This window comes from Eucalyptus grandis, chromosome 3 (assembly GCF_016545825.1).
Source record: "Eucalyptus grandis isolate ANBG69807.140 chromosome 3, ASM1654582v1, whole genome shotgun sequence".
Classification (NCBI taxonomy): Eukaryota; Viridiplantae; Streptophyta; class Magnoliopsida; order Myrtales; family Myrtaceae; genus Eucalyptus; species Eucalyptus grandis.
Genome location: NC_052614.1, coordinates 58,598,063 through 58,618,438, shown reverse-complemented (window position 1 = coordinate 58,618,438; position 20,376 = coordinate 58,598,063). Strand labels below are relative to the sequence as shown.

General features: G+C 38.3%; 1 protein-coding gene and 2 long non-coding RNA genes across 4 annotated transcripts; all 3 read right to left on the bottom strand.

Annotated features, from left to right (window-relative positions):
• Positions 1-770: 770 nt before the first annotated feature.
• Positions 771-3,703, bottom strand: LOC104439959 (disease resistance protein RUN1). Its single transcript, XM_039308802.1, has 2 exons — positions 2,938-3,703; positions 771-2,343 (listed from the first exon to the last, which is right to left on the bottom strand). Exons 1-2 carry the CDS (start codon positions 3,438-3,440, stop codon positions 1,677-1,679), a joined length of 1,170 nt encoding a protein of 389 aa, XP_039164736.1. The 5' UTR covers positions 3,441-3,703; the 3' UTR covers positions 771-1,676.
• A 4,378-nt stretch (positions 3,704-8,081) lies between these two features.
• Positions 8,082-11,465, bottom strand: LOC108958715. Of its 2 annotated transcripts, none has more exons than XR_005548927.1 (3): positions 11,144-11,465; positions 8,470-10,397; positions 8,082-8,368 (listed from the first exon to the last, which is right to left on the bottom strand). It is a non-coding gene; the product is annotated as an uncharacterized LOC108958715 (long non-coding RNA). The 2 variants fall into 2 exon arrangements; XR_005548928.1 differs by having other exon boundaries at positions 8,470-10,388.
• Positions 11,466-17,219: 5,754 nt separating this feature from the next.
• LOC104440066 lies at positions 17,220-20,376 on the bottom strand. The gene is made up of 3 exons (XR_005548931.1): positions 20,310-20,376; positions 18,818-19,354; positions 17,220-17,864 (listed from the first exon to the last, which is right to left on the bottom strand). It is a non-coding gene; the product is annotated as an uncharacterized LOC104440066 (long non-coding RNA).

Here is a 20,376-nt window from a genome sequence, read left to right as displayed (position 1 = left end):
AGATCGAATACGTAGACAAGTCAAACTTGTGGGAAATTTCGGCAACTCTTGAATGTCATGACAATCCAATAAGTCGACCATTTGGAGGTGACAAAGCATGTCGATTTTCCCTAGAATTCGGCAAATACCAGTGGATTTTAAATTTAGGATTTTTAAAGATGACAATCCTTCAATTCCATAAGGAATTTCACCTTTCATTTCTTCATGCCCAGAGAGATCTAGCTCTTCAAGATTTATCAATATGCCAATGCCTCTAGGTAAATGCCAAACATGATTCTCCCTCTGATGTTTTGCGAAACGGAGGACGCATAATGATTTTAACTTTCCAATGGAGTTGGGAAGTTCCCTTATGCGTGTATACGATAAGTCCAACTCTTTCAATGAGGTTAAATTCCCAAGTGAGCCTGGGAGCTCTCTCAAGTCATCACATTCCCGCAATGAGAAGCACTCAAGCTTTCCTAGTGCCCCCACTTCATCGAACATCTTTGCAAATCGGTAAGACCACTACAATCCGTAACTCAATTAAGGATTGTAGTTTTCCGATGAAACTTTCAATTCTCTTTAAACTTGTGCAGTCTACAATAGTCAACCTCTCTAAACTCAAGCACTCAGAGAAGTCTGGGGTTGTCGTTATGCGATGACACCCAATAAGAGATAAAACTTTCAAATTCTGTGCCCCCTGTAAAAAGGATGGCATGTCAAGTGTAAGAATCAATGCATAGTAACACTGGGACCATTAGACTAGAATCAAAACATGTGATTTACCTTGATCAAGTCCCATGCTTTTGAATGATCTTTGAAGTAATTGTTCTCGATTTTGAGAACAAGAAGATCATTGAAATAGATATTGTCTGCCCTGAAATCAGGAGTTCTCTCATGGAAATACTGCAAAGAAATCCATTTCAACTTTGAATGACACCTTGCAAAGTCCCCAGTAAAAGCTACCATTTTTAACTTGAGGAATCTTAGGTTTGGAAATTTTTCAAACTCTTCATTTGTGAACTGTATAAACCTTCTAGAAATAAAAGAAGATTCTTTTATCTCGAGTGCTTCAACTTCGTTCTTCCTCTGCAAGTGAAATTTTCCAATGGTGTGAATAAGTTAGTCAACTTCCAACCACTATGGTTTACAATCTTGAATGGATAGGAAAAAAATGATAAACATCCTAAATCAAGCAAGAATCCTTTATCTTAGAATATACAACATCTATTTGAAAATCGGACATTTCTTACTTACCTCTTTGGTTCTTATTATTTCAAGGGCTTCTTTTGCAATCCACAGCCTGCTTCGCTTGCCAGGGTCATTTGGACTTTCTTGATGGACGATTCGCCTTCCCATGTCTATGAGTTGATCGTGCATCCAGAACTCATCATTGTCCAATATCTTTATTAAGCACCTATTGGTAAGGACATCAATTCCTCTTACTGGATAAAAATCACAATCGGCCCACATGTAAATTGCATCGGTCTTCTTCTCATTGAAAAAAAAGCACGCTATATCAAGAAAAATTTGTTGCTCGTGCTCATTTAGGTCGTCATAGCTAATCCTCAACTTCTCCATAATCTCTACCTCAGGTACATTCCTTAACTTGATTTTAGTCTCTTCCCAAAATGCTTTGTCTTTCTTATTAAGTAACGAACCTATCACTTCAACAGCCAAAGGAAGTCCTCCCGTCCTTAAGACAATCTCACTGGAAAGCGCATGATAATCATTCGATGGAAAGGTTTTTCCAAATGCATGCCGACAAAAAAGCTCAAGTGCAAGAGCATTATCCATCTTAAGCATCTCATACGGTATAATTTCATCTTTAAATTCCGACCTTGCAAAATAGTCTTGTTTCTCGTTGTAATAATTATTCTAGATCCTAAATGTAATGAATTGTTTCCTATTAGTCTCTTAATATGGTCTTTATTATCAGCATCATCTAGAACCACAAGGACCTTCTTAGTGCTGAGTACTTCTCCAATCTGCCTCATTCCTTGTTCAACATCCTGGATTCCTCCTGCAGATCTAGAATCAACAATGTCAGACAGTAGTTTTTTCTGCAATTGGACTATGCCATCCTCGGTCGACATCTTCTCTCGAACGTTCTCAAGAAAACTAGAACACTTTCCAAAGTGGCGAAGTAGTTCATTGAAGACAACTTTGGCGACGGTTGTTTTACCAATGCCACCCATTCCATAAATTCCAATGAACCGCACATCGTGATGGTTGACATCTAATAACCCTGTCAAGTGCTTTACCCGATCATCAAGTCCGACTAAATGTTCAGGCACTAATCTTTGTTTCAGCTTCAGTTCCTCCAAAACCCTTTCAACAACCAATTTGACAATCATTGCTTGGCTGCCAGATGCAAAAGCACTTTCATTAGTTGACTAGATCTACCCACGCATCACACTTCGGATAGTCAAAACTTTAACTTGAATAAATTGAAGCACATCAAGGACCAGATCCAAGTACACTGAATAATTAGTATGGGCTAATTTAGCACGATTCACTTGACATGTTTTTCATATGCAGGTTATAGAAATGTTTGAAGACTATAGTATTACCTTACGTGGTAGCCAAAGTAACCAAGTGGTGGATACTATATTGTGCATCAACAAAAATTCGACATTTATAGCTAAGCCTAGAAAAACTTTTAGCACTTGTAACGGGAGAATCATGAAGAGAAATGCATCGCTGTACATTGAAGATTGTAGTTTGCTAGAGCTTCTAATGAATATTGAGACATGATTCTGCTTCACCAAATCTTAGTTTCCTTGGGTAATCATAGACAATGCAGAGGATATAAAGTTGTATGAGAGTAGCGTTGGAGGTAGTTTTCAATACTTCCCGTTACAAAAAGAATAAAATAAATCATTTGACAGGAAACACCGTATTCCATACAACAAAAGGAAAAGAAGAAATAGGTGAGGGTCTTAAGAGAGCAATTACCTTTGATCCTCTGTTACGATCCGTCCCTTGATTTCATCTACCTTTACAAGAGCCTTTGTCCATGCCTCGACTTCATCGGGAAATAACTTCTTTTGTTCCAGTAAAGCATCGCTATATAGTGGAGTTTTAAGCTTAACATCCTCAGGTTTCACGCGAAAAAAAATGGGAATGATACTTTTTTTACCCTCTGATTGAGACACGTTATCTATTATGTGCGCAAGCTCACGGAGACACCATTTGCTAGAAGCATAATTTTGAGAGAAGATGGGTATATAAATCATAGAGTTGTTGATAGCACGTAGAAGGTTCCCACCAATCACTTCGCCGAGACTGAGTTCAGTGTCATCCATGAATACGCGGACTCCTGCATCTACCAAGCCATGGTAGAGGAAATCCGTGAATCCATAACGAGTGTCGGATCCTCTGAAATTCAGGAATACTTGATACTCGCCCCCTAATGCTCGTGCAGCATCACTACTCGATCCAGCCTCCGAGTTCGCCATAAGCTAGGAAGCTTATTATTCCGGATCTCTCTCTCTCTCCCCTGCAGAGAAAAGAAGTTGGCGTGGCGGGGCCTAGCTTTAGAAATTAAGCGAAGGCTTTCGAGGCAAGTGATAGAAATGTAGACACCAGTGAAGGTGCCCAGGACTTTTTAAACAAAGTTCCGAAATTTAAAAAAGACTCATCGGGAGACTATAAAGGCCACCAATAAAAAAAAAAATCCTTTTCTTTTCCCCTTAATTAAAGCATCCAATCCCCAAACTGCCGAGAAATCTCCAATCATTCCTATAACCTTTTTTTATTCGAACAAAAGAAGAAGTATATTATTTAGGAACTTGATAGAACGATCATTTTTTTTAAATTTATGGGGCAATTATAATGCATAAAAAATTGTTTTCAAATTAAAAAATAGAAATCTGGAAAAAAAGAAGAAGAAAAAAGTAACCTAAAAAATTGTTTCTAAACGTTTTTTCTTTCAGAAATACACTTCAAATAAAAAGCGCGCCTATATTTTAGCACGTTAAGCCGCTTGCAAATTGCATGTGTGTGTGTGTGTGTGTGTATTTGGATGTTGAATTATTAAGAAAAAAATTGGGCCAAAATACCAGCGGCGAACTTTGCGCCCAACCTCGGAACCTACTTCCGGCGTCGCCACCCACAGAGTTGTCCGCGCCGCGTCTAGACTGACACGCCGCTGCGTGTCCAGGCCGAGCCGCCCCTCCGTGTCCAAGACGGAACGCTTCAGATCTGTGGACGAGAAGAAGAGGAACGAGCTGTCATCGCAAGTGACGAGCCGTTCACAGATCTGAGCGCTCAGATCGTCGCTAGCAACGACGGCGGCGGCTTGTTACTCACGCCGACGTCCGAGGGTGGGCGCGGAGGTTGGAGCTCAGATCTGCGGAGGAGAGGCCGTCCGTGGCTGACCGCCGCTTTGCGTCTCCAGATGTGTGGACTAGCAGCTCTATCGGCCAAGGCACAGCCGCCGGGACGACGGAGGGGTGGACGCAGCAGTCCGCCGTCGCTCAACAGCCAGATCTGGATTCTATTGCCGGGCGAAGTGGTGGGCGAAGAGAGAGACAGAGACAGAGACGGTGAGAGATATCATATTCTTCAAATAAATTTCACCTGTCATTTTTTAAAACCCTTCGTCCTTTCTTTTCTTTTTCTTTTTCTTTTTTCTTTTTGAAAAAAGGTCTGTCTCTCCATCTAAAATAATCTTTAATGCACTTATTTGTTCTCGTAATACGGATTATGATATGGAGAAATTCTGCTTATAGTTTGGGAATTTTGGCAACCCTGAATTTAGTGGATTCATTTCCTTTTTTATTTAAAATTTAATTTTTAATATGCTTCAAATAAATGTCTAGTCTGTTAGTTTCATTTAGATATAAGATGCAACATCTATTTTATATATAATTCTTGCATGCTAAATACCCTAATTTAAAAATATTAAGTAGAGGCTTTGTCACATGCTACGGATCTTTGCCGCGGAAAATTATATGCACTCGCCACCGATTTTATGAGTACATCTAATATATGTTAAGCACCTCTAACAACCACGTGGAGATTGGGATTCGGATAGGAAAATATTTTTTAAATATTATAAAGTAATTTTGATTGACTTTGTAAGCTAAAAAATGATATGGACATGTCGGTTTCGACCACAGTTTATTCTTTTCATTTTGTATATTGGGCTTGGATTTTAGTTTATGTTGGAAAAAGATGGGTTGGGAGAGTTTAGTTCTTATTTTTTGGGGTAGAAATAGTATATGTGCAGAGACTTTTGTACCGCACTCATTTGACTATTAAAACTTTTTTTTTCGCTCATTTAAATACTATAAATTTAAAAAATCGATCACTTTAAGTATCACTTTCTATTTGCCCAATCGAAAAATGCTAATGTGATATAGGAAAATATTTTTTTATTATATTTTTGAATTTTTATTTTTATTTTTACTTTTTTTTTTTCTTTAAGGGTCCACAAGGGTCACTATCCTTGCCAACCACAACCACCTTGCCCTTGGCCATGAAGGCCCTGGGCGAGGCCATCACTTTGGGCAACATCCAGCTTTCGGTGGTCATGAGCAACGTCGCCCAAAGTAGGCGAGGGTCATTGCGGCCTGACCTAGAGCCTTCGTAGTAAGGGTGAGGTGGCCCTTGCCCAGATTTGACTGCAAAGGCCTTGGGCAAGGCCATTGGGGCCTCATCGACCACTAGCGAGGCCGCGATGGCCCTTGCCTGCTCTAGGTGGTGTTGCTTGCGGTTGGCGAGGGCCCTCATAGTGTCACCCAAGGCCTTCATGGTTGAAGGTGAAAAAAAAAAAAAGGTTTTGACACTAAAAAGCAAAATACAAATAAAACTGAAAAATTCAAAAAAAAATTTCATAGGACATTTGATAGAATTAGTAGTCAAGTGATTGATTTTTTTCTCTAATGTGACACTCAAGTGAATGAAAAATTTTTTTTTATTTAAATGAGTGACGTGCGAAAATTTTGACACACTGTACTTTTGCCCTTGTTTTTGCAATCTCCAAGACTGGGAGGAGAGATGTTGTTGTCGCATCTTTGCAGGAGGGGTCCAGATCTTTGAATTTTCTGAAGGAAACCATCAATGAGGTGGGGGATGGGGGACGAAGATGGAGCATGTGGTTTGCCTTGCAAATTGCAATGACTTTATTTTGAATGACCTAGTTGTGAAATCGATTTGATTGAGTGAGATGAAATAGGATTAAGATAGAATGGTGTGCATTTCGAATTGAAATATTAAGGACATTGAATTTGACATGTCAAAAACAAGATTACTAAAATATGTGACTAATTGTAAGTAGATGGATAAGGAAGTGGATTATGTTCAAATTTAGAAATCCAACTAGTTTGAGGTATTATTTTGTGAAATGATAATGAGCATAATAATTTAGAATTGATAGCTTTGTATTTCTAAAGTACCGATAGGCTGTAATATAATAATAAAAAAAACACTATGGAATACCAATTAAATGAAAGATAGGCATCATGTTATGATATTTATGGGAATATGATATAGTTATGCTGATATATAGTATTTGCTCAAAATAGTATTGTGATTGGAACATACGTCTTGAAAGAGAACAATATTGACATTTTGGACTGTAGATCAAAGAGAAATTGATTTCTAGAAGTGTTTATCATTGAGTCATTCAATTTCAAATTAATAACCTATCTTTGATGAAATCGAGAGCAGGAGAGATGAACTTCACTCAGCAAGTGATAATGGACCAAAATACCACTCCATGCAAACACACGGAAGAAATGTCACCACGTAAATTCAATGCAAACCTCTCCATGAGTCCCAAGTTGGCTATTACACCATGCCATGGTTCTTAAAGTTGGCTATTTTGGAGCTGGCGTGCCGTGCTCTACAGGTCGACAACATGGTCTATCATAAGTATTTCAAGTGGGCACCATGGATAGTCATGCTTTTCAATTTGTATTGCTAATTTAGGGGGAAAACAGAAGATGCAACATGGGCGTTGACTGTTGAACTTTAGCACGTCGTACGTTGTGCATTGGACCGAAGAACTATTCATGCGAACAGGCTAATTGAAGCACTTGGGTTCTTAACTAGCAGTCCAACAAGATTGGGCTTTCTCTGCTAAAGCAGCTGTTCAAGCCCATGAAGCATGGAAGATCCCATGTTTCAGACGTGGACTTTCTTTCTTTGTCCTCCTCTACTTTCAATAAAGCAATAAAAAAAAGATCTCTATCATCCCCAAAATAAAGGGATAGAAAATGTATGTAATTAAGTGGTTTTTACTTCCCAGACTTCAATGGTCTCTGCTCATATATTTTAGTTTCTCCTGGTGAGATAATCTGGATCGAGTTTCTGTAAAAGTTTCATTTTCTTTCTTTGGGTGAAAGAATGAGTTTACATAAATCGATAGACATAACATGAAGAGGAGTAACGCCACATCAAACTGTATGTACTATGGTGGACAGCCTGTTGAAAAAATTGTAGAGCATAATCTCCAGCTTCTCCTGAAACCTTCTTGAGCGAGAGGAGAGGATCGAGGCGAGCGAAGAATGCAACCATCTAATTATAGGCAAAATTAGGAGTAGACAAATGCATTTCTCATGAATTTCATGAATTAATTGCTCCATTGCAGAAGTTCGTCTTTAGGCAAAAACGAATGCAATCAGGTTCAAAACTACTTTTAGATGGAGACCCATGCATTTCTCCAAATTGAATTTCTGTTTGATGTTTCTTTTTCATTTTACATAATTTCGTTCTTTTCTAGATTTTTACTTTTTAAAATTTTAAAAATAAATTCTTATATTATAATTGCCACATAAGAGGCCACATCCACATTAACAGCCATGTCAGTATCTATATTTAATGGAAGGACCAACTCAAACAAAAAAAGAAATAAAATTAGGGATCTAATTATATTAAGAAATGTTGAGAGATCTGATTGAACATTTTGCAACAATTCAGGATCTTTGAATTTCTTATTCCTTTTTTTCTTTTCATGCATATGATGGGGCTCGTCAATCAACTCACACAAGGTCAATAGCCCATGCATCGCACGAATTATCATGAACTATTTTAGGCATGACATTTTCTAGAACTTTGAAGCTTTGATTACTATTTGTAAACACTACTCATTGTTGCAGGGAAGACATTTCGCATTAAAACATTTCTTACACGCTGAAATGATAGGAAAGCTTCCCATGAGATCCTTATTAGTAACAGAGCAGTAGCTTCACATTTTCTGTATTCATTCACCTAACAAACTATGACAAGCAGAATATCAACAAGGAACCCGATTCAAACTAGTCCTAAAATTGCTCCTTCACAAATCTTGAGTTAGAACAAATCCTGTGGATGTTTTCGTTCACGATCTTCTAATTATGCCGCAACCTTGAATTCATAGTAACGTGTTTCCGCCTTGCATCTGCAACAGAAATTACCCAAACATAGTTTCCTAAGCACATGTTGGTTTTGAGACTCACTAAAAGAAAAATGGAAGAACATTCGAGGAAACTTGAACTTCACCATGACAAATTGGTCTTGAGTCTCCTCTTCTTGAACTTGAACCTCCACCCCTTCCTGAACTTGAAATAGGTACCCTTCCAGAACTCAAAGCCTTTTCATTTCTTGAACTTGAAGCTGTGCCCATTCCTGGACAAAAAGCCCGTGCCATCTTGTGCACTTGAACCTTTACCGCTTCTTGAACTCAAACCTGTGCCCCTTCCTGAACGGAAAGTTGTGCCCTTTCCTGAATGGGCCTCTATTTCATCCTGAACTCAAAAGTCGTGCCCCTTTCTGAATCCACATCTGTCCTGTCTTGGGAACTCGAACGTGCGTTCCTCCCTGTATTGAAAGCCACGCTCTTTCCTTAATTTGAAGCCGTGCCTCTTCCTGAACTCAAGGCCATGCCACTTCTGGAACTCAAACCTCTACCCCTTCCTGAACTCGTCGCTATGCCCCCTCGTAGATTTGAAGCTACGCTCTTTCCTCTGCTTTCATTAGCTGGACACTTCCCTGAGCTCGAACAACCTCTAGCTCCACCTCCTCTGCCTCTATTTGCAGTTACTTGGTCAGTCACGACAGTCCTATCCCTCTTCATCTGGACCATATTAATCTTCCTGTAAGTATATATACGTTTGGAGTCTATTTGCTAGTAACAGGTACAGAGAACTTAATTTCATCCCATCATTCTCAATCTGACTTGATCTGCATTGAAAGTTTAGAGAAGACAACGACAATATTCGTATCGAGAAAGTAGTCTTTTGCTGATTTGTAAGCTTTTCTTTGAAGCAAGCACGATATTGAACTTCCAAATTAATATAAGGAGCTAATTGAACCAATGGAAAATTTAGAGATGGCGTTGAATGTTTGTTAAAAGTTCAGGACCTAATTGCACCAATTAAAAATTCAAGAACAAAGTTACATATTGGAGAAAGGTTTGAAAATTAGTAGTGTCATTTTATATCTATAAAAAAGAAACACACAATCAAACCCACTAGACTACAAATCCGATTGTTTTTGCTTATTCTCTCCTAAGATTGGATTATTGTTCCGCCATGGAGTTCCCTCTCCCTCAAGTGTAGCTCATGATTGAACGCATTTCTGAAATTAGTTGACGCTCGCTTTATGTGTTTTGGCCCCTAGTGTCTCTTCGCAGGTTATGGGGTAAAAAACAAACAATTCTTGTTAGTTGACCTGCACGTGGAAAGGTTAACTCCGAACCATATCGCATTAACATTCTAACGCAAAATTGAAAGAAAGAGTACAAAAACAAATCCTAATTTCATGAGCAATATGAAAATGGATTCATAGGACGGACCCAGAATACGCAAAAATTAACGCAAATTTGATGGAAGAAAATGTCCGCACATTGTATGACTTGGATCCCAAGAGTGATGTTTCGCGAAGAATCTTCTCTATCTAGTTCTTCAAAGAGACTGGAAAGAAATTGCCCGAATCTTTGATAAACTCTCCGCGCGCACTCTCGTATTTTGACGCGGCAATAATCTGGTATATTTGTGAGAGACACATCGATCAACCTTTCCAATGACTCGGCATTGCATGGCTCCCAAGAATTCCAGGAACTCTAGTTTGTCAAGGCCCCCGGCATCATTTAATCCATCAAACTCTTCGGGTTCTTCGAGTTTGACAGCCCAGCTGATCTACCTGGAGAAGCGCAGCCACGAGCACTGATATATTCTAAAGTTTCCAGAACACCCACAATCACGAATGGATAAAGTCAGACGAATTTCTCGAATCTCAAGTTGGAGCAAAGGACCCTGCCGAGCGAGAACATATCAAACAGAGAAGACCGGGAGCTGTACAAGGAGTCGTAGGTCTAGTTTAGAGAGAGTAAGCTTTTCCACATGCGAAAGAGAACCCAATGCTGTCGGCGGCGCAGCGACGGTCATTGGGTTTGATGCCTTTGCACAAATCAGAGAGTCCTGCACAACCTATATGAAATATAATAAGAACTTTGTTTTACGCCAAAAAAGACTACAATTTTTCTTAGTCAAGCGCAACGACAGTCTCTAAGAGAAAAAAGGAGGACTTGAAAACGTGCCACTAAGTGTTGTGATACAAAGAACATTTTAAAGAGTAACTTTGTCCGAGAACTGCACCAGAGAAACCCGAAAAAGAAAAGAAGAAAAACAAAAAGAAGCATGCCAATATAAAAACTGAAGCACGAGTCTAAACTCTTTTGAGTGTCTAGTCATCGGCATGAACATGTATGAGTATACGTTCTTGACTCGTCTCTTTTTTCATCTATATATTTTTGAAGTGTGACTCAACTGGCCTGATTTTGACCCTTTTAAATTTCTAGGTCATGAAGAATGTACCGACAGTCGGATAGTATTCAAGAGAGACAAGATGCGTACGATTTTTACAATAACAAATGCCGAAAAAGTAGGGCTCAATGAGATTAATTCACATGGAGCTTGAGCTTTTACTAAGTTTTTTATGCACAGAATGACAAACTTATCCCCCTAGGTCAAGCCCACCACAAAAGAGGTCACCACCACTTGAAAGTTCACAAATAGATGGTCACTTAAAAAAAAAAAACTCTGGAGACACGTGTCAGCAGCCCCTTTCTTGGAGACAGCACATTGGTCAATCGAATCCGCGTCCCATGATCACTTGTTGGTTTTAAGTCTCCCTAATAAAAATGTAGGAAAATTCAAGGAAAATAGAATTTTACCTTGACACGTTGAGTCTCCCCCGAAAAGTCCTTGGTGTCGCCCCCAAAGAATGAAGAACGTGGATACCTACTAAACATGTCATATTACCTTAGATCTTCCGCTTGCTTCAGGGCTTGTTCGTGCCTGCCGTATTGTCCTTATCATGATTTCGATGTCTTAGACTCCAGTCTTGGCCAAGCTTGAACCCTTTGTCCATCCCTGATCTTAAACTCGTGCCCATTTTAGCCATGCCCCTTCCGGAACAAAGTCGTCCTCCTTCCTGAACTCACAGTTGCACCCCTTCCTGAGGTTGAACCTCTGCTCCTTCCTGTACTCAAAGTCACGCTGTCGAGCTCATGCCCATTTTCGTTGCACCCCTTCCTAAACTCAAAGTTGTGTCCATTCTTGAACTCGAAGTTGGTCCCTTTCCTAATCTGCCCCTTTCTGTACTCATAGTTGCGCTGTTTCGTGAACTTGAAGCTATGCCCCTTCCTGAACTTGAACTTGCACCCTTTCAGCCCCTTCTTGAACATGAACCTCCACCACTTTGTAAACTCAAAGTCGTGCCCTTCCTGAACTTGAACTTTTCTGACCCTGCCCTTCCAGAACTCAAAGTCACGCTGCTTCGGGAACTTGAAGCTATGCCTTCCTGAATTTGATGCCATGCCCTTTCCTAAAGTAGAAGCTGTGTCCCTACCCGACCTCGAAGCATTGCTGTTTCTTGAAGTTGAAGTCATACCCCTTGCTTTGCCTCTTTCTGCGTGGTCCCTTCCTGGGCTTGAAGCACATCTGGTCCCACTTCCTCTGCCTGTATCACTCTTCACCTGGACCACGTTGAAGTTCCACATTAGTTTCGAGGGCTGCACAACCTTTTTTTTTATTTTTGGAATGTAAGGACTGCACAACGTAGATAATGCAAATATTCAATACTTACAGAAGAAAGGTCCCCTTCATCCTTTTAGCTTTGCAGGAGCTCTCATGATGTTCAAGTCCTTCGCACCTTTGGCAACTCGACCGAACAACATCATTTTGGTCAGCAAGTTCCCCACTCTCATCCTTCTCCTTCTTTCTATTTTCCATAAACGTCGTTTTCCCTCCATTGACATTGCCAGAGTGCCCAACCTTCCATCCCTCATTTGCCTCCTATTTCCCGTGGCCTCAAAACATTCAAATTGCCTGGCTTTGATTGGAAATCATCAACGGAGGAGGTGCCATCAGTTTCCTTTCACCCCACAGATGCAGTGTCAGTCTTCATCAGGACTTGAAACGTCCCACTCAGCCCATCCTCGTCAGAATACACATCAGTCTTCACTGCCCATTCCTCCCTCAACATCTTCATCATCTCGTCATCGTATTCTCCCTCCCACTCACTGTCAACCCCTCCCTCGACGTACAGATGAATTGATCTTCTTTTAGATGCTAGTTGCACCATTCCCTTCACTTGCTCATCACTCTTGATCTCTATGAGCAAGTCGCAGTATTCACCAGGAGTCTCGAACCACATTCTCTTTAAATGGAAGCCGAAACCTTTAACGTCAGCAATCAATCTTTTATATGTCACTGAATCAGGAGTGACATTTTTGTTTTCCCTCTTTATTCCACCAAAACAGTGCGACCATTCACTAGGCTTCTTTACTCCAAGATGGAATATGATTGTGAAGGGACGCTGTGATTTAACAGGTTCAATGAGAGAGCCGAACAACATATGTATTGGTTATATATTAAACAATTATGCTTATCGACCTAAAATCTAATAGGACACAGATATCATTCATTAGTTAGAGACAGGACTAGGATTAAGTACTCTGATGTCCAGTGTAATATTAGCAATACTTATTTGATTTTTCTTTTATTATCTAATTTTGAACTTTTAATAAGCATGTGATGTAAATTTAAATTAAACATCAAATAAGTTAGATAATTATCTATCTGGGAGTACTATCTTATCACAGATTCCCTCTTTTAAGGGGAAAAAATAGCATTAGAATGCCAGTGTAAATGAGACTTTCCAGTAGTGGCTTCTACACTCTTGATTTAAATATTGTAACTACTAACTTTTATATATGAATGGAAACATTAGTTAATTTTTAAATCATTATTTTGCTTTTCTATATCCCACATTCACTAGACAATCCTTTGGAAACAAGACATAGATGCACTAACAGAGTGGAGATTTTTACTCTGATTTAGTGATAAAAAAATACTCTAGATATAAAAAGGTGGAATCTACAAATCACAAAACGAAAAGACATAAGGCATAATATATACACATTCAATTGTTTTGCATTTTGTAACTAGAAAAGAGTTTTATTTCCTCCTTTTTGAATGAAAAATCCATAACCATGGGACACATTGTTTCAAATCATTTTATGCAAGTCTGTCAGTTGTTGTATATTTTCTTAAACTAAAGTCATATGCTTCAAAATTAATTGGTCTCTTTAAATTGCACTTTTTAGTGAAATAATATGTTCACTTGTATAAAAGTTACATTGTGACATGACATATGACTATTTGTTCAAGCAACATGTGCTTTAATTTACTTTGAAATAATCATGTACTATGCAAAAGTTATGAATCTGCTGGTGGCAATATGCTATAGTACTAAAAACGCATAGTTGACTAGTCAGGCCCACCGATGGCTAAAAATAGAAAACTAGTCAAGCCCACTGTAAATGCATGCACCAGCAAAACAACAAATAAATGTGTAACACAGCTAATGCTTAATTTGCAGGTGGTTATATTAGCTCTAAATTAAATTGCATAAACAGTCTAATAGAATTAATAAGAAAGAAGCAAAACAAACATTCAAATTATTTTTACTCAAGAGGCCAACAATAAATTCATAGGAGATGGATCATTATGATTTTGAACATATATACCACAAAGTATCTGTCCCTTGTTCATCATTCATTTTCACATGTGGCAACTCGTGCCAGAATCTACTGAGATCTTTTTTCTCTTTTGTACAGCTATGATCAAATCATTGGACATTAATTTCTCCACAACTCATCGATGCAACAATTGAATCAAATAATCCATAATTACCACTGTTATATGTATAATTTCAAACGACTTTACTGGCAATATAAAGAACCAAAACTATCCAACAGCAATAAGGCAAGTTGAAATAAAATACGAAAAAAAAAAAACGTGCAACCTAAGTAATTGAAGTATAACAGAAGCTGGGAACCTCAAAAGAGAGGAAAGATTGCTTTAGGAACCGCCAAAATCCAACAACGAAAAAGGAAGTAAAGATGGGTGACTAATGTAAGGAAACAAATCAGCCACCTAAGAAAATTACGGTGCAACAAAAAAATGGCAACTTTTAAAAGGGCGGATATTGTGTGGCTAAAGAAAGGAGCATATTTGACCAGAAATGTGAAATTAAAGAAAGTCCCACACATTAATGAAGAAGATGTCGCACCTTGTACAGAAGAACCTCCTCTATGTAGCACTTCAAGGAGATTTTCTCCATTATAATTTTTGGCAGAGTCTTTGATGAAGTCTCCGCATCCCACTATACAGACTCGGCAATCATCTGATATATATGTGCAAGATGCATCAATCAACCTTCTCAATGATGGGCACGCGAGGACCTCAAGGATTTCAGAGACTCGAGCTCTTCCAGGCCCTCAACACGCGAAAGTACTTTGCACCATCGGATTTCCAATCTCACCAGGTTCTTCAAGTATGGTAACCCACCTATTCTTCTCAGAGATTCACACTCAGAAATCCTCAAGTGTTCCAATGATTTAAAAAAACCCACAACTTGTATCTTAACTAGCTTTGGACAACATTCACCTCCACATCCTGTAGTTTCGTTAGTTCCGAATGAATGGAAAACCTCTTAAGCAGTTTACAATTGTGGACAGCTATCTTCTCCAGTTGTGGAAGTCCATCTAGCGGAATGTCTTCCACTTTACACCAACTAATCTGTAAATTTGACAAATTTCTGAATCTCAAGTAGGAGGACGGAAGCTGCACGAGGGGTTTTAGGTCTAAGCCCACCAATTCAAGAAATTCCAGATGAGAAAGAGAAGCCAATTCTGGAGGCACAGGGACGTTTAGCAGATTTAAATCAAAATTTTCAGTCTAGATAACCTCCCAATCCACCTTAAATTGCATCCTGTGATTAGGTTTGATCTCTTGCTATCCCAAGAGCCATCACATAGTTGCAATGTAACCAAATTAGTAAGGTTCGACAGATTAGGGACTAAGCGTAATGATGCAGAACTTAAGAAGTAGACATGTCAAACTTTTGGGAAGCTCTGGCAATTCTTCAATTGAATCACAATATGATAAATTGAGTGTTTGGAGGTGATGAAGCATGTTGATTGTCCTTGGAATTCCGCAAATATTGGTGAATTCTAAATTTAGGATTCTTAAAGATGACAATTCTCCAATTTCAATAGGAATTTCACCTATCATTCCAATTGCTTAGAGAGATCCAGTTCTTCAAGATTTACCAAAGTGCTTGATGCCACTAGGAAACTGCTGAACATGAAATGAAAATGATTTTATACTTGCGAAACGCAAGATGTGTAATGATTTTAACTTTTCAATGGAGTTGGGAAGTTCACTTATCCTTGTATGAGATAAGTTTAACTCTATCAATGAGGTTAAATTCCCAAGTGAGCCTGGAAGCTCTCTCAACCCATAACATCCCTGCAATGAGAAGTGCTTAAGTTTCACTAGTGCCCCCATGTCTTCAGGCAAATTTGTAAGATCCTTGCAATGTACAATCTTTAACTTAATCAACAACCGTAGATCTCCAATGAAGCTTTCAATTCGCTTTAGATTGTCGCAATATGCAAGAGTCAACCTCTCTAAACCCAAGCATTTAGAGAAGTCTGGAATTGTCGTTATGCCATGACAACTCGTAAGAGATAGAACTTTCAAATTCCGTGCCCTCTGTAAAAATGGACAGCATGTCAAGTGTAAGAACCAATGCATAGAAACACTAGGACCATTAGACTAGAATTAAATCATGTAGTTTACCTTGATCAAGTCCCATGCTTTTGAATCATCCGCGAAGCCATTTGCACCAAGTTTAAAAACGACAAGATGATCCAAATACATATTGTTTGCCCTAAAATCATGAAAAGGAGGCTGCCCAAAAATCCATCTTGAACTTTGAACAACACTTTGCAAAGTACCCAGCATCCCTAGAATCAGCAAAAGGAGGTTGACAAGAAATCCATCTCAACAAAGAAATCCATCTCAATTTTGAACGATACTTTGCAAAGTACCTAGCATCCCTAGAATTTTGAAAAGGAGGCTGCCAAGAAATCCATCTCAACTTTGAAGGACATTGTGTGAAGTCCCCAGCATAAGTTCCATTGTGTAACCTGAGGAATCTCAGGTTTGGTAACCTTTCAAACTCTCTATTTGTGATCTCTATGGAGCCATCCTGTTCATCTATCCCAAGCGCTTGAACCTTGTCCTTCCTCTGTAAGTGAAATTTTGCAATTTTGTGAAAAAGTTCGTCAAACTTCCAACCACTATGTTCTATAGATTGAATGGGAACCAAAAAAAATGATAAGCATCCTAAATCAAATAGAATCCTTTATCCTAGAATATACAACTTCTATTTAAAAATCAGACATTTCTCACTTACCTCTTCGTTTTAATGATTTCAATGGCCTCTTTTGCAATCCACAGCCTGCTTCGCTTTCCATGATCACTTGGATTTTCTTGACGGACAATTTGCCTTCCCATGTCTATTAGTTGATCGTGCATCCAGAACTTATCGTTGTCCAATATCTTTATCAAGCACCTATTGGTAAGGACATTAATTCCTCTTTCGGGATAAAATTGACAACTGTCCCACATGTAAATTGCATTAGTCTTTTTCTTATTGAAAAAGAAGCATGCTATATCAAGAAAAATTTGTTGCTGATATTCATCTAGGTCGTCATAGCTAATTCTCAACTTCTTTAGAATCTCTTCCTCAGGTACATTTCTTAACCTAGACAATGTCTCTTCCCAAAATGCTTTGTTTTTCCCATTAAGTAATGCACCTATCACTTTAATAGCTAACGGAAGCCCTCCCTGAGACAATTTTTACGACTTTAGACAAGTTCCTAGACAATTGGAAAGCCCATGATAATCATTTGAAGGAAAGTCCCTACCAAAGGCATGTCGACAAAAAAGCTGAAGTGCAAGGCCAAAATCCATCTTTAGCATCTCATACGGTACAATTTCACCTTCTAATCCCTCAACTTGCAAAATAGTCATGTTTCAGTTGTAATGATTATCTCTGGATCCTGAATGTAATGAATTATTTCCTATAAGTTTCTTAATGTGCTCTTTATTATCAACATCATCCAAAACCACAAGGACCTTGTTAGTACATAGTGTTTCTCCAATCCTTCGCATTCCTTGTTCACTATTCTTGACTCCTTCGCACATTCAGAATTAACAATGTCAAACAGTAATTTTTTCTGCAATTGGACTATGCCATCCTCAGTCAACATGCTTTCTCGAACGTTCTCAAGAAAACTAGAACACTTTCCAAAGTGGGAAGATAGTTCATTGAAGACAACTTTGGCAATAGTTGTTTTACCAATGCCACCCATTCCATAAATTCCAATGAGCCGCACATCAATGGTTGACATCTAATAACTCTATCAAGTGCTTTACCCTATCATCAAGTCCGACTAAATGTCCAGACACTGATTTTTGTTTTAGCTCTAGTTTCTCCAAAACCTTTTAACAACCAATTTGATAATCGATGCTTGGCTGCAATGAACAAAAGCGCTTTCATTAGTTGACTAGATTAATTTCATACCCACACATCACCCATGGGATTGTCAAAATTTAACTTGAATAGATTGAAGTACATTATGAACAAGATCTAAGTAAATGAATTATCAGAATAGGCTAATTTAGTAGAATTCACTTGATATGTTTTTCATATGTAATTATAGAAATGTCCGAAGACTATAGTATTGGCTTACACAATAGCCAAAGTTATCGAGTGGCTACTATATTGTGCATAAACAAAATTTCGACATTTATAGCTAAGCCTAGAAAAAATTCCAGCACTCATAATTGGAGAATCATGAAGATAAATGTAGAAAAATGCACATTGAAGATTGTAGTTTGCTCTCGTTTCTATTGAATATTGAGACATGATTTTGCTTTTCTCCAAATCTTAGTTTCTAGCTTGGAAAGAAAAAGAAATAAAAAAAAAAAAATTAAGAGCAAAAATTAGAAAACTTTTTATTGAAATGTTTTCCACAAAAAAATTTTCTTTGTGTATTCGTCATATGAAATGATTTACTATACTTTTTTATATTATAGTAAAAATTGAAATTTACTAAATATGTTCAAATGCATAACAACCCAAAATTTTGGGAATTTGATGAAGAAGACAAGATAGCCCCATACGTGGTTATCATAAGCAAAAATCAAAACATACAATAAATAAAATAACAAAAGTCTTTAATTATTCTTGAGTCCAAAATAGTAAATCATAGTTATCAAATTGATTGGTTTGAGGCATTGTCAACAAAAAATCAACTTTACTGTTATTTCAACCTTGACATAGCAGAGGATGGAAAGTTGAATGAGAGCAGCAGTTGCAGGTAGTTTTCAATACTTCCCGTTACAAAAAGAATAGAAGAAATCATTTGACAGGGCAACATTGTACATCATACAACAAAAAAGGAAGAAATAGGTAGGGGTGTTACCTTTGGTCCTTTTTCACATTCCATCCCTTAATTTCATCAACTTCTGCAAGAGCCTTTCTCCATGCCTCGACTTCATCAGGAAACTTGTTCGCGTGTTCAAGTAAAGCATCGCTATATTGTTGAGTCTTAAGTTTAACGTCCTCAGGTTCCACATCGAAAAAATGGGAAGGATACTTTTTTGCCCTCTGACTTAGATGTGCTGTCTACTATGTGCGCAAGCTCACGGAGGCACCATTTGCTAGAAGCATAATTCCGAGAGAAGATGGGTATGTAGATCTTAGAGTTGTTGATAGCACATAAAGGTTCCCACCAATCACTTCACCGACGCGGAGTTCTTCTTCGTCCTTAAACACGCGGACTCCCGCATCTACCAAGCTGTGGTAGAGGAAGTCCGTGAATCCATAACGAGTGTCGGGTCCTCTGAAATTCAGGAACACTTGATACTCACCCCCTGATGCTCGCACAGCGTCACTACTTGATCCAGCCTCCCAGTTCGCCATAGCTAGGAAGCTTATTACTTCCGGATCTCTCTCTCCCCTGTAGAGAAAAGAAGTTGGTGTGGCGTGGCCTAGCTTAAGAAATAAGCAGAGGCTTTTGTGGCAAGCGATAAAAAAGTAGGCACCAGGGAAGGTGCGCAAGACTTTTTAACAAGTTTCCAAATTTTAAAAAGACTCATCGGGAGACCATAAAACCACCAATAAAAAAAATCCTTTTTCTTTTCCCCTTAATTAAAGCATCCAACCACTAAACCGCCGAGAACTCTTCAATCATGCCTGTAACCTTTTTTGGTTTGAACGAAAAAAAAAATTATATTATTTAGGAACTTAATAGAACGATCAATTCTAAAAAATTTATGGGCCAATTATAATGTATAAAAACTTGTTTTCAAATTTTAAAAATAGAAATCTGGAAAAAAAAAAAATTGGTCGGCTCACTCAAAAGTAGAATTTATTTGTCTAATGCCCACCTAGCGTTGTGCATAAGCAAAGTAGATACCCGTGAATGTGCGCAAGACTTTCGACCAAAAAAAAAAAAAAGGTGCGCCGGACTTTTTTGACAAGTTTCGAAATTTTAAAAGACTCATTGGGAGACCATAAAGGCCACCTATAAAAAATTCCTCTTTATTTTCTCCTTAACAAAAGCATCTAATCCCTATAACTGCCGAGAAATCTTCGATCATGCCTGTAACTTTTTTTTTTTTTGGGTGCAATTAGGTTCCTAAATAATATACTTTTTTTCGATCAATTTTTAAAAAAATTATGGGGCAATTGTAATGAATAAGAAATTGTTTTCAAATTAAAAAAAATAGAAATCTGGAAAAAAAGTAATCTTAAAATTTGTTTATAAACGTTTTTTCTTTCAGAAATACACTTCAAAGTAAAAACGCGCCTATATTTTAGCCCTTAAAGCCGCTTACAAATTGCATATATATATATATACAAAATTTCTTTTTGGATGTTGAATTATTTGAAAAAAAATTGGGCCAAATTACCTGCGGCCAACTTTGAGCCCAACCTCGGAGCCTACTTCCAGCGTCGCCGCCGGCTGAGTTGTCCGCG

Bases quoted from the DNA above. Each gene is read 5' to 3' on its own strand.
- LOC104439959 (XM_039308802.1), bottom strand. From the start codon at position 3,440: ATGGCGAACTCGGAGGCTGGATCGAGTAGTGATGCTGCACGAGCATTA. The intron at 2,344-2,937 runs GTAATTGCTCTC...TGCATCTGGCAG, and splicing joins ATCGTAACAGAGGATCAAAG to CCAAGCAATGATTGTCAAAT.